Source organism: Stegostoma tigrinum, chromosome 17 (assembly GCF_030684315.1).
Source record: "Stegostoma tigrinum isolate sSteTig4 chromosome 17, sSteTig4.hap1, whole genome shotgun sequence".
NCBI classification, from domain to species: Eukaryota; Metazoa; Chordata; class Chondrichthyes; order Orectolobiformes; family Stegostomatidae; genus Stegostoma; species Stegostoma tigrinum.
In genome coordinates, this window is record NC_081370.1 from 43,847,485 (window position 1) to 43,859,894 (window position 12,410).

At 41.3% G+C, this 12,410-nt stretch overlaps 1 protein-coding gene across 2 annotated transcripts in view; it reads left to right on the forward strand.

The window, feature by feature from the left end:
- Nucleotides 1–12,410, forward strand: part of qser1 (glutamine and serine rich 1) — a 139,263-nt gene that overhangs the window by 104,848 nt on the left and 22,005 nt on the right. For both annotated transcript variants that reach the window (XM_048545815.2, XM_048545817.2), the window contains one exon: nt 8,759–8,896. In XM_048545815.2, coding sequence (XP_048401772.1) covers nt 8,759–8,896 — 138 coding nt within the window. The remainder of the gene's footprint in view (nt 1–8,758; nt 8,897–12,410) is intronic.

A 12,410-nucleotide genomic window follows, 5' to 3' on the forward strand; every position in this document is an offset into this window, starting at 1 on the left:
TGCTGTAAAATCATAATTGTAAAAAGAATGACCTTGTTAATTATTAAACCCCTTCCCAAACAACCATCCATGTGCTGCTAATTTGAAACCCACCTCTCAAGTAAAACTGTTAATATATTTAGATCTTAGCGTCTTAGAGCTGTACAGCATGGAAGCAGACCCTTTGATCCAACTTGTCCATGCTGACCAGATATCCTGAATTAATCAGGTTCCATTTGTCAGCATTTGACCGGTATCCCTCTGAACCCTTCCTATTCATATAACCCAATCATTTGCCTTTTAAATGTTGTAATTGTACCAGCCTCCACCATGTCCCCGGAAGTTAATTCCATTCGTGCACCACCCTCTGTGTGGCAATAGCTGCCCCTTGCGTTTCTTTTAAATCTTGCCGCTCTCATCTTAAACCTGTGTCATCTAGTTTTCCCCACTACCCTGGGGAAAAGATCTTGGCTATTCACTCTATCCATGCTTCTCATGATTTTGTAAACTTCTATAAAGTCACCCCTCAAGCCTCTGATGCTCCAGAGTAAATAGCCTCAGCCTTTCAGCTTCTCCGTGTAGCTCAAACCCAGCAACATCCTTGTAAATCTTTTCTCAACCCTTTCTTGTTTCACAACATCTCTCCTGTAGAAGAGAGAACAGAATTGCATGCAAGCTTCCAAAAGTGACCAAACCAATTTTCTGTACAGCTGCAACATAACCTCTCAGCTCCAGTACTCAATGCACTTACCAATAAAGGTAAACATAACAAATGCCTTCTTCACTATCCTATCTACCTCTAAGTTGGCTTTTGAGGAACTATGAACCTGAACTCCAAGGTCTCTTCGTTCAGTGACACTCTCCAGGACCTTATCATTCAGTATACATGTCCTGCTCTGCTTTCCCTTTCCAAAATGCAGCACCTTACATTTATCTCAATTACATTCCATCTGCCGTTCCTCAGCCCATTGGCCTACCTGATCAAGGACCTGTTGTACTCTGACGTAATGTTCTTCCCTCTCCACTACACCACCAATTTTGGTGTCGTCCGCGGATGTATTAACCACACCTCCTTTGTTCCCATCCAAATCATTTCTATAAATGACAAAAAGCAGTGAACTTAACACCAGTCCTTGTGGCACACCGCTGTTCACAGACCTTAAGTCTGAAGAGCATCCCTCTACCAATACCCTCTGTTTCCTACCTTCAAGCCAGTTCTGTATCCAAATGCCTCACTCTCCCTGTATTCCACGTGATCTAATCTTGCTAACCAGTCTACCATGCAGAAGCTTGTCGAACACCATACTGAAATCCTTATAGATCCTGCCACCGCTCTACTTTCATCAATCCTCATCATTACTTCCAAAATCTCAATTAAGTTAGTGAGACACTATTTCCCATGCACAAAGCAATGTTGACTACCTCGAATCAGATCTTGCTTTTTCAAATATGTGTAAATCCTGTCTCTCGGGACCCCTCCAACATTTGCCCACCGCTGATGTTAGTCTGTAGTTGCCTAGCTTTTTCTTACCAACAATCCTAGACTTTTCAGGATTGCAGTTTTAAATTTAGTCTTTTTGTGCTGATGTTTCCCATTTTATTCTATACTTACTGTGGGCATTATTTGTAAGAGCCCAATGAAATGAGCAAGATCTATAATATGGTCAACACTTTATCACATTCAACAGCAGTTACCTCAGAGTACAATGGGATTTTAATCATATGGCCAAAGGGCCAATGAGTGGCAGATGGAGTTTAATTTAGATAAATTTGAAGTGCTGCATTTTGGAAAAGCAAATCAGGGCAGGACTTATATACTTAATGGTAAGGCCCTGGGTAGTGTTGTTGAACAAAGAGACCTTGGAGTGCAGGCTCATAGTTCTTTGAAAATGGAGTTGCAGGTAGGTAGGATAGTGAAGAAGGTGTTTGGTGTGTTTGCCTTTATTGGTGAGTACACTGAGTCTAGGAATCGGGAGGTCGTATTGTGGTTGTACAGGACATTGGTTGGGCCACTTTTGGAGTATTGCTTGCAATTCCGACCTCCCTCCTATAGGAAGGATGTTGTGAAACTTTGACAGGGATGAAAAAAGATTTGGCAGGATGTTGCCAGGTTTGGAGGGTTTGTGCTGCAGGGGGAGGGTGAATAGGTTATTTATCCTGGAGCGTCAGAGGCTGAGGGGTGACCTTAGAGGTTCATAAAATCCTGAGGGGCATGGATAGGGTAAATAAGCAAGGTCTTTTCCCCAAGATTGGGGTGGGGGGGCGAAGAATTCAAAACAAGCCAGCATACGATTAAAGCGAGAGGGCAAGAATTAAAAGGGACATAAAGGGCAAGGGTTTCACATAGAGAGTGGTGCTTTTATGGAATCTGCTGCCAGAGGAAGTGATGGCGGCTGGTACAATTAGAACATTTAAAAGGCATCTGGATGGATATATGAGTAGAACGGGGTTCAAGGGATATAGTCCCATTTGCTAGCATTTGGCCTAGATTAATTTAGGATATCTGGTTGACATGAATGAGTTGGACCAAAGGGTCTGTTTCCATGCTATATATCTCTGACTCTATATTAATCAATGGATTACCAATTGTCTCCTTCACTCACGTCTGTTTGTTTGCATTATTTAATAGGAGGAATTATAGTACAGTGTGTTCTGGGCATAATAGCAATATGTGGAAAAAAAATTGTTTCAAAATCTATTCTTAATTATAAGATGTCGGCTGGATTGAGTAATTAATGATATAAATTTTTTCCTTTTAGTGCATTCTGCTTTGTAAGCATTGCTTTCCATTGATGCTGAGCTTGCATTGGAAGTAGAATGAAGGTGTTGTGATTCATTTACTTAAGCAAGTAACTTGATTACTTTATACACACGATATATCAAGAAACTATATGCTACAATGGGATCTTCTTTAAATCAGGAAAATATCTCCTCAATTTTTCAGCAATCTAATTATCAAATTTGGACGTGGTAACTATCAATGAAAACATTAAGTAAATACAGTAGTATAGAGTAGGGTAGCCATGGTGCTTGACCTCATTGTTACAACAATGAGAATTGCCACTGGGATTTCAGTCTGAGCAGTTCAAGTTATCAAAGTTTTTCTAGGTTCCATTATAATTTTTCATAGTTTGGAAATTAATCTGACATTCTGAATATGAGTATTTGTTTGGAGGACAGGAAACACTAACAAGGGTTTGTCTTTTTACACCCAAAATCTACTTAATAGGCCCTAGCTAAGATGTGGGATCGAATGTTGCATTCTGCCACATCCCTGTTCACCCCAATAATACGTAGGTGCGTAGACACCAAAATTAGTCGCTCACCTATGTTAGCCATACCAAAATACAGCTGGCATGATTTGCACTGACACTCCTGCGTAAGTGGAGCTAAGCTCCCATGCCCATTTCTACCCCACTGAATTTTGGCCCATGATTTCAAATTCAAGGCTCATTGATATGAATTCGCTGCATAACTGTGCAATGTAGCAATCTCATTCAAGCTGTAAGCATGCACACTGTTTGAAAGTGGGGAAAAAATTCATCTTTGTGCAGTAAGGATATTGGAATGAGACATTTTGTTCCAATAACTAGAGCCAATGTTTACTGCATCAGGTAGTATTACACCTTTCTCGAATACCTGATGGTATTATTCCCAAAGGTTGTTAATTGCTTAGCTGTGACTGAAAACTCCAGGCATTACAAATATGCAAATTAATGCTGACAAAATCAGAAGCTAGCTTGATGTTTTCAATTGATGTATCTTAAAATAAAACATTTTCTTTAATTAGCTCTTCCATAACACACAACTTTGTCATTTCATACACCTGCAATCCTTATTATTGTAATAATACTACTCAGGAGGGGTGGGTTAAAAGTAATGTGGCATAGGATTGAGAATCAGAACAATAGGACGTCTCCGATCGGGTGTATAAAGTTCTAAAAGGGGAGGGCGAACAGCCAGAAATCGTGTTACATATTGGCACAAATGATATAGCCAGAAATAGGTTTGAGGATATAAAAAGTGATTTCAGGGAGTTAGGATGGAAGCTGCAGAGCAGGACGAACAGAGTAGTGTTCTCTGGTTTACTACCGGTGCCACGAGATAGCGAGGTAAGGAACAGGGAGCGGGCGCAGCTGAACACGTGGCTACGCAGCTGGTGTAGGAGGGAGGGCTTCAGATATGTTGATAATTGGGATGCCTTCTGGGGAAGGTGGGACCTGTACAAGAAGGACGGGTTGCATCTGAACTGGAAGGGGACCAATGTCCTGGGTGGAAGGTTTGCTCGAGTAGTTCGAGAGGGTTTAAACTAGTATGGCAGGGGGGTGGGAACCTGAGCTGTATACCAGAGGTGAGCGTTGATGCAGGTGAGGCAGTAGCAAGAGGTAGACCAGCTCGTGGGAAGGATTTTCCTGGGAAGGAACCAAGGGATCGGTTAAAGTGTGTTTGCTTTAATGCAAGGAGTATCAGGAATAAAAGTGATGAACTTAGAGCATGGATCAGTACCTGGTGCTATGATGTTGTGGCCATAACAGAGACATGGGTTTCTCATGGGCAGGAATGGTTGCTGGATGTTCCAGGGTTTAGAACATTTAAAGAATAGGGAGGGGGGGAAAAAGAGGAGGGGGTGTAGCACTACTAATCAGAGAGGGTATCACAGCTACAGAAGCTTCCTTTGTCGAGGAAGATCTGCCTACTGAGTCAGTATGGGTGGAAATTAGGAACAGCAAGGGAGTAGTCACCTCGTTAGGGGTTTACTACAGGCCCCCCAATAGCAGCAGGGAGATTGAAGAAAGCATAGGTCGACAGATTTTGGAAAAGTGTGCACGCAGTAGGGTTGTTGTAATGGGTGACTTTAACTTTCCTAATATTGATTGGAACCTCCTTCGAGCAGAAGATTTGAATGGAGCTGTTTTTGTAAGGTGTGTTCAGGAGGGTTTCCTAACGCAGTACGTTGACAGGCCGACGAGGGGAGAGGCTATTCTCGACTTGGTGCTCGGAAACGAGCCGGGGCAGGTATCAGATCTTGTGGTGGGAGAGCATTTTGGTGATAGTGACCATAACTGCCTCACACTCTACATAGCTATGGAGAAGGAGAGGATTAGGCAGAATGGGAGGATATTTAATTGGGGAAGAGGAAACTATGATGCAATTAGACATGAGTTAGGAAGCATGGACTGGGAGCAGTTGTTCCATGGTAAGGGAACTATAGACATGTGGAGACGGTTTAAGGAACAGTTGTTGGGAGTGATGAGTAAATATGTCCCTCTGAGACAGGCAAGAAGGGGTAAGATTAAGGAACCTTGGATGACGAGAGCAGTGGAGCTTCTAGTGAAAAGGAAGAAGGTAGCTTACATAAGGTGGAGGAAGCTAGGGTCAAGTTCAGCTAGAGAGGATTACATGCAGGCAAGGAAGGAGCTCAAAAATGGTCTGAGGAGAGCCAGGAGGGGGCACGAGAAAGGCTTGGCAGAAGGAATCCGGGAAAACACAAAGGCATTTTACACTTGCGTGAGGAATAAGAGAATGGTCAAAGAAAGAGTAGGGCCGATCAGGGATAGCATAGGGAACTTGTGTGTGGAGCCTGAGGAGGTAGGGGAAGCCCTAAATGAGTTTTTTGCTTCTGTCTTTACGAAAGAAACGAACTTTGTAGTGAATGAAACCTTTGAAGAGCAGGTGTGCATGCTGGAATGGATAGAGATAGACGAAGCTGATGTGCTGAAAATTTTGTCAAACATTAAGATTGACAAGTCGCCAGGCCCGGATCAGATTTGTCCTCGGCTGCTTTGGGAAGCGAGAAATGCAATTGCTTCGCCACTTGCGAAGATCTTTGCATCCTCGCTCTCCACTGGAGTTGTACCTGAGGACTGGAGAGAGGCAAATGTAATTCCTCTCTTCAAGAAAGGAAATAGGGAAATCCCCAGCAATTATAGACCGGTAAGTCTCACGTCTGTCGTCTGCAAGGTGTTAGAAAGGATTCTGAGGGATAAGATTTATGATCATCTGGAAGAGTATGGCTTGATCAAATACAGTCAACACGGCTTTGTGAGGGGTAGGTCATGCCTTACAAACCTTATCGAGTTTTTTGAGGATGTGACTAGAAAAGTTGATGAGGGTCGAGCTGTGGATGTGGTGTATATGGACTTCAGTAAGGCATTTGATAAGGTTCCCCATGGTAGGCTCATTCAGAAGGTCAGGAGGAATGGGATACAGGGGAACTTAGCTGCTTGGATACAGAATTGGCTGGCCAACAGAAGACAGCGAGTGGTAGTAGAAGGAAAATATTCTGCCTGGAAGTCAGTGGTGAGTGGAGTTCCACAGGGCTCTGTCCTTGGGCCTCTACTGTTTGTAATTTTTATTAATGACTTGGACGAGGGAATTGAAGGATGGGTCAGCAAGTTTGCAGACGACACAAAGGTCGGAGGTGTCGTTGACAGTGTAGAGGGCTGTTGTAGGCTGCAGCGGGACATTGACAGGATGCAGAGATGGGCTGAGAGGTGGCAGATGGAGTTCAACCTGGATAAATGCGAGGTGATGCATTTTGGAAGGTCGAATTTGAAAGCTGAGTACAGGATTAAGGATAGGATTCTTGGCAGCGTGGAGGAACAGAGGGATCTTGGTGTGCAGATACATAGATCCCTTAAAATGGCCACCCAAGTGGACAGGGTTGTTAAGAAAGCATATGGTGTTTTGGCTTTCATTAACAGGGGGATTGAGTTTAAGAGTCGTGAGATCTTGTTGCAGCTGTATAAAACTTTGGTTAGACCGCACTTGGAATACTGCGTCCAGTTCTGGGCGCCCTATTATAGGAAAGATGTGGATGCTTTGGAGAGGGTTCAGAGGAGGTTTACCAGGATGCTGCCTGGACTGGAGGGCTTATCTTATGAAGAGAGGTTGACTGAGCTCAGTCTCTTTTCATTGGAGAAAAGGAGGAGGAGAGGGGACCTAATTGAGGTATACAAGATAATGAGAGGCATAGATAGAGTTGATAGCCAGAGACTATTTCCCAGGGCAGAAATGGCTAGCACGAGGGGTCATAGTTTTAAGCTGGTTGGTGGAAAGTATAGAGGGGATGTCAGAGGCAGGTTCTTTACGCAGAGAGTTGTGAGAGCATGGAATGCGTTGCCAGCAGCAGTTGTGGAAGCAAGGTCATTGGGGTCATTTAAGAGACTGCTGGACATGTATATGGTCACAGAAATTTGAGGGTGCATACGTGAGGATCAATGGTCGGCACAACATTGTGGGCTGAAGGGCCTGTTCTGTGCTGTACTGTTCTATGTTCTATGTTCTAGGTCAACATTTGGAGTGTTTTAAGAGAAGAGAAGGACTAAATCAGTAAGTCCAGTGGGAAGAACAGGCAGGGGCAGATTAATGAACATGGCAGGATTAGTAGTCTGAAGTGTATTTAGTTTAAGGCAGGGAGTAAAACACATAAGGCAAATGAGTTTAGGTCCTGAGTTGGTATGTGAGACAATAACTACAATGGTAGCCCTCACAGAAATTTGCTTGAGAAAAAGGCAAGACTGTTAACTGAATGTTGCAGGGTTTAGATGTTTCAGGCATGTTAAAGAGGGATGTAAAAGGGGTGGGGAAGTTGCATTACTGATTAAGGAGAATGTCACAGCTGTGACAAGAGAGGACATCTTGGAGAGCTCATCCATTGAAGCAATATGGGTAGAATGTAGGAACAAGAAAGACACTATCACTTACGATGGAATTGTACTATCAGCTTCTCAATAGCCAGAAGAATAGATATAAAAGTAAATCATGGAAAGATGTAAAAACAACGGGGCCACTGCAGTGTGTGATTTTAATTTCCTCAATGTTCACTGGGACTCCCTTAGTGCCAGGGGCTGAGATGGGACAGAATTAGGTGTATCCAAGGGAGGATTCTTGAAACAATTATATAGATAGTCTAACTAGGGAATATGTTCGAAGTTTCAGTGGGAAATCTTTTCAGTGATCATAATTTTTAAGTTTTTAAGATAGTTGTGATAAAGGATAAGTTAACTTAGTGTTGAATTGGGAGAAGGCTAATTAAAACAGCATTAGGCAGAAAATGGGGAAAAAAATGGATTGGTGGCAGCTCTTTGAAGGTATATCCACACCTGACAGTGTCTTTTAAAAGCTAGATGATCAGAGTTCAAGATTGGATGGATATTTGGAGTCTCTCTCCCAGGGTCGAAATGTCAAATATTAGGGGGCTTAGGTTTAAGGTGAGAGGGGGAAAGTTTTTCTTTACACACAGAGTGGTTGGTGCCTGGAACACAGTGCTGGGGGAGGCAGAAGCAGAAATATTCACAAAGTTCAAGAGGCACTTAGACAGACACATTAACATCCAGAGAATAGAGGGATGAGGACCATGTGCTGGGAGATGGGATTAATTTATAATAACATCATGGTCAGCATAGACATGGTGGCCTGAAAGGCCCATTCATGTGCTGTATTGTTCTATATTAATGAAATCAACCATGGCAATCCTACTCTCCATTTGTATACAACTGAATGCTTTTGTGAAAGGTTACCATTTTTAAATTGGGCAATAATCAGATTGCTGAAGAATGGGCCGGATATTTCATTGACTTAAAACAAGTCCCATGTGGTTTCTTGATATCAGAATTTGATATTGTCAGTTATACTGTAGAAATTTGTGTATTTGCAAAAAATAATCTGAATTCATTGCTGATACATTTGAGCCGAAAACGAGTTAGTATTAGCTGTTTGAATGCATGCTGACAGAATTGCTGCTTTAGTACTACATACATACTTATTTGTATTTTAGAACGCCCTTTAACAACGCCATATGTAGCTCGCTTCCTGAATACCAGAACAATGAAAGAGACATTTAAAAACTATGTGGAACTACTCGTGAGTACAGCCTTGGATCCAGACATGATTGAAGCGTCAGAACAAAGTAACGGTAAATATTAATGCTTATTGATGACTTTGGTTTTCACTTGACAACATTAATCAGTGCTCTGCTATCTTCATAGAATAAAGAGAAGTTATCCTTGACAATCAAAATCTTGTCAAAGCAAATAATTCTACAGTCATTTTGTATCTTATCCTTGCCTGATGTCTGTATTTCCTTTGCTTGTCCATTAGCCTCTTTACCACTGCCTGTCTTACTATTTTTTAATTCTAGCTGGACAGACATGTTTGGCGCTCTTTTAGGTGAAACCGCAGATTCGGCTGAGTTGATTCTAATTTACATTAACTGAAGGGAATGGGACGCCTGTATACTGTCCCACTCAAATTCCACAGGCTAGATTGAGAATTTGTGTTAAGAATCTTCTAGTGATGTAATACTGTGTACATTGACAAATTGATTGTGTTGCTGAGTTATACTCCAATAGGATTTTACGCTCCAGTGAAGAATTTTACTTGTATGATATTGGCCGATATCAGTCAACTCTGTTGTGTATCAAAGACAGACTGTGTTGTACATTGTATAGCTGTTGTAATGTAGTGTTGCTGTAAAAGCAGGTTTCTAGTTTGTGATGTCACTACGATATGGTCCGTTTGATGTACAAGCATAAGAATGTCCCTGTTTGCTGCATGTAGTCTTTATTTCTGTCGTGATGCAATATCTAGTTGTCGTGTCATAATGGCTGTAAGCATGAATATTTTTGTGTGTCTCACATCACTCCAATTGCCAAAACCCCCTCTCCGAAACTACATAATGGCAGAGGAGTCTGAAAGGGTTAATGCGAAAGAGTCCCTTATGCCCTCAGCCCAGTACTATGATATCGTCTGAAGTCAGGCAGGGAGCATTGGATCTCCTCAGTCTCCGTAATGTAAGTTGCAGCGCGGAAACTTGTACCCTGGTTTCTATCATGTAATAAACTACAGTTTGTTTTAGACAATAGCCTCTTATTAGGCTGTTAGGCCTTGTAGATCTCTACCAAAAAAGTGGTGGCAACAGAATGGCCTAGGGGCATGGATTGTATTTAGCTGCAACATGCAGATGCTGGCAACTATTGTGATCTGAAGGCTCTTCAAACACCAGTTTAAGAAGACTACTAGAGCAGATTGTGAAAGAGCAGATCATTCAACAACCTGTAGAAGAGAACCTTACAGCAAAATTGTACAAGGCAGAATGTATGGGTGATAATAAAAAGCATTCCAAACCTGGTAAGGAACATGCAGCAGTGATTGTAAGCCAGGAAATCTAATTGAAATATTAATCGCACCAAGAAAATTACAGATTTCATTGGGTGCCTATAATCTGGGAGCAGTCTGAGTTGTGGCTCAGCAAAAGAGAACATCAGAGACTCTGAGTAACTGCCAAGGGAATACTTTTAAAATAAAAGCACCATCTACAGGCTGGCAAAGTTATAAATAACCAAAGCGTTGAAGAGTTCACATATATGGCTATTTTAAGGAAAATCGAGGTCCACAGATACCATTTACAGTGAGTTTGCAGACCTAGAAATGTTACAAAGCCAGAATTAAGACCATAAAATGGACAAATTTAGAAGCCTAAGCAAGCAAAATCAAGGTAAGAAGACCATTAGAAAACCATTGAAGCTGTGGAAAAGGCAGGACATCTCTTATTTAGATGGTGGTTCAGACCGGTAGCACTTTTATTTTTCAAACCACAATTGGTGGGAGTCATTTAGACAAAAAAGCATAAAGCACCATGAATTATGAGTAGCACTGCACACAGCAGGAATCAGCCAGGAAAATCCATTATAGAACAGGGATAGAGTTGCACAAAGCTGGAATTGTTCAGTAAAGCTGTTAAGATAATGGGACTCTTTATTAAAATAATATGCAACAGGATTCATTCAGCGAAGCTGCTAAGGGGAAAGGAATCATTTATTAGGCCAGGCTTAGCAGGATTCATCTAGAGAGGCAATGCAAAAAATGGAAATCACTTCATTTATTGGCCAAAGGTGGGAAACGCCCATTTTGGCTGCAAAAATGTGGAAAAAACCTCCAATAAAGCATTGCTTGGTAGCAGCCAAATATAACATATAATTTGAAATTTTGGAGAAAATTGTTCTTAAATTACATAATTCCTTCCAAACTAAATGCTAAATTAGCTGCTGAGCATGTCAGTAGATTTTTGTATTCAACTGAGACCATACCTGATAGCCTTACAGTTCACCATAAAAGAAGAAACACTTTATCAGGTTCTGCAAGTCTTTGACAATTGTTTTAACTTCATTAATGATCTCAGCCATTTTGAGGAAACCATATGAGTAAAGTCAGAACTCATAAATGTCAGTTATTGTTGGAATTGCTTATAAATCTTAGTCATATTTATTCTTTATGATTTATTTTACCAGGAGATTTCACTTTAGACTAAATCATTCAGATGGTGAGTTAACTGAAGTCCCGAAGCGAAACAGATTAGTCTACGTGCAAAATGTTGACCGTATCATAGGAAATCAGTCGAGTCTATTCAGTTCCTAAGATATAAAAATCCTAAACGCAGATGAGAATCCTTTTCAGAGAGTAGGGCAGGTAACAAAAGTCAATGTCAGCGCTGTGCAGCAAGGAGACCTCACAAGGACAGAAAGGGCCATCTACTTTTATTTTAAAGTTGCTTTTATTTAGGAAACAATAAGTTACACAATGGAAAATCAAAGTAGGACAAAATCAGAGAGCAATAAGAAGACAAATGGCTACTCTCTCAAATAAGTCAATACGCAGAACAACCTACAACAGAACAAAAGCCGAAGGTATTCCTAGGGGGAAAAGGTGATTCAGTTCTAGTTTTTGGCAAGAAGAATATTCATGTCGGTGGGCATCTCACTAGTTTTAAGATTGATATGGGGCATCACTATATTATCAGTTATATACCATGATTGAGGAAGCACTATATACAGCAGTGCAACATCAGGGGTGCATATGAGATAGTTGAGAATATGTATGTACGTTGCAATCAAGAATTCTCACGCTTAAGCAGGAATGCATGCCTTGACCTCAATCATGTTTAAATGGATGAAGAAGTCAAATTAGTTAAAATAAAGAAAGCACTTTTCAAGGAACAGCCAATAGAACGCTCATTTGGGGAACAACAGGTCAAAGAAATTTTGATTACTGAACAACGAGTCAAGGGACACCAACTGAAGATTTTGTGCATCTCTTAGATGCCTGACAGAACTTAAATGAAGATGATGTGTTGAGATGGTATTAAAATATCATTCTGCACTGTTAGTAAAATGAAAACCTTTGATTACATAGGGTTGGCAGAGATGTTTTCCGCTCTTGTTGGCACAGAAGAAAATTCAGACTGCAAGAACCAGCAAAGCTTACTGGCAACACAAAGGATAAAAAAAAATGAGCAGAAAACTCCACATGAGTTTATTAATGAATTCTGAACTGACGTAATTCAGACTGCAGTACAGCTGGGGAACAAATAGTGATGACAGACTCTGCCTGATGTCAGGTGCAGAGAATATACAAGTTTCAGCAGAATGTTT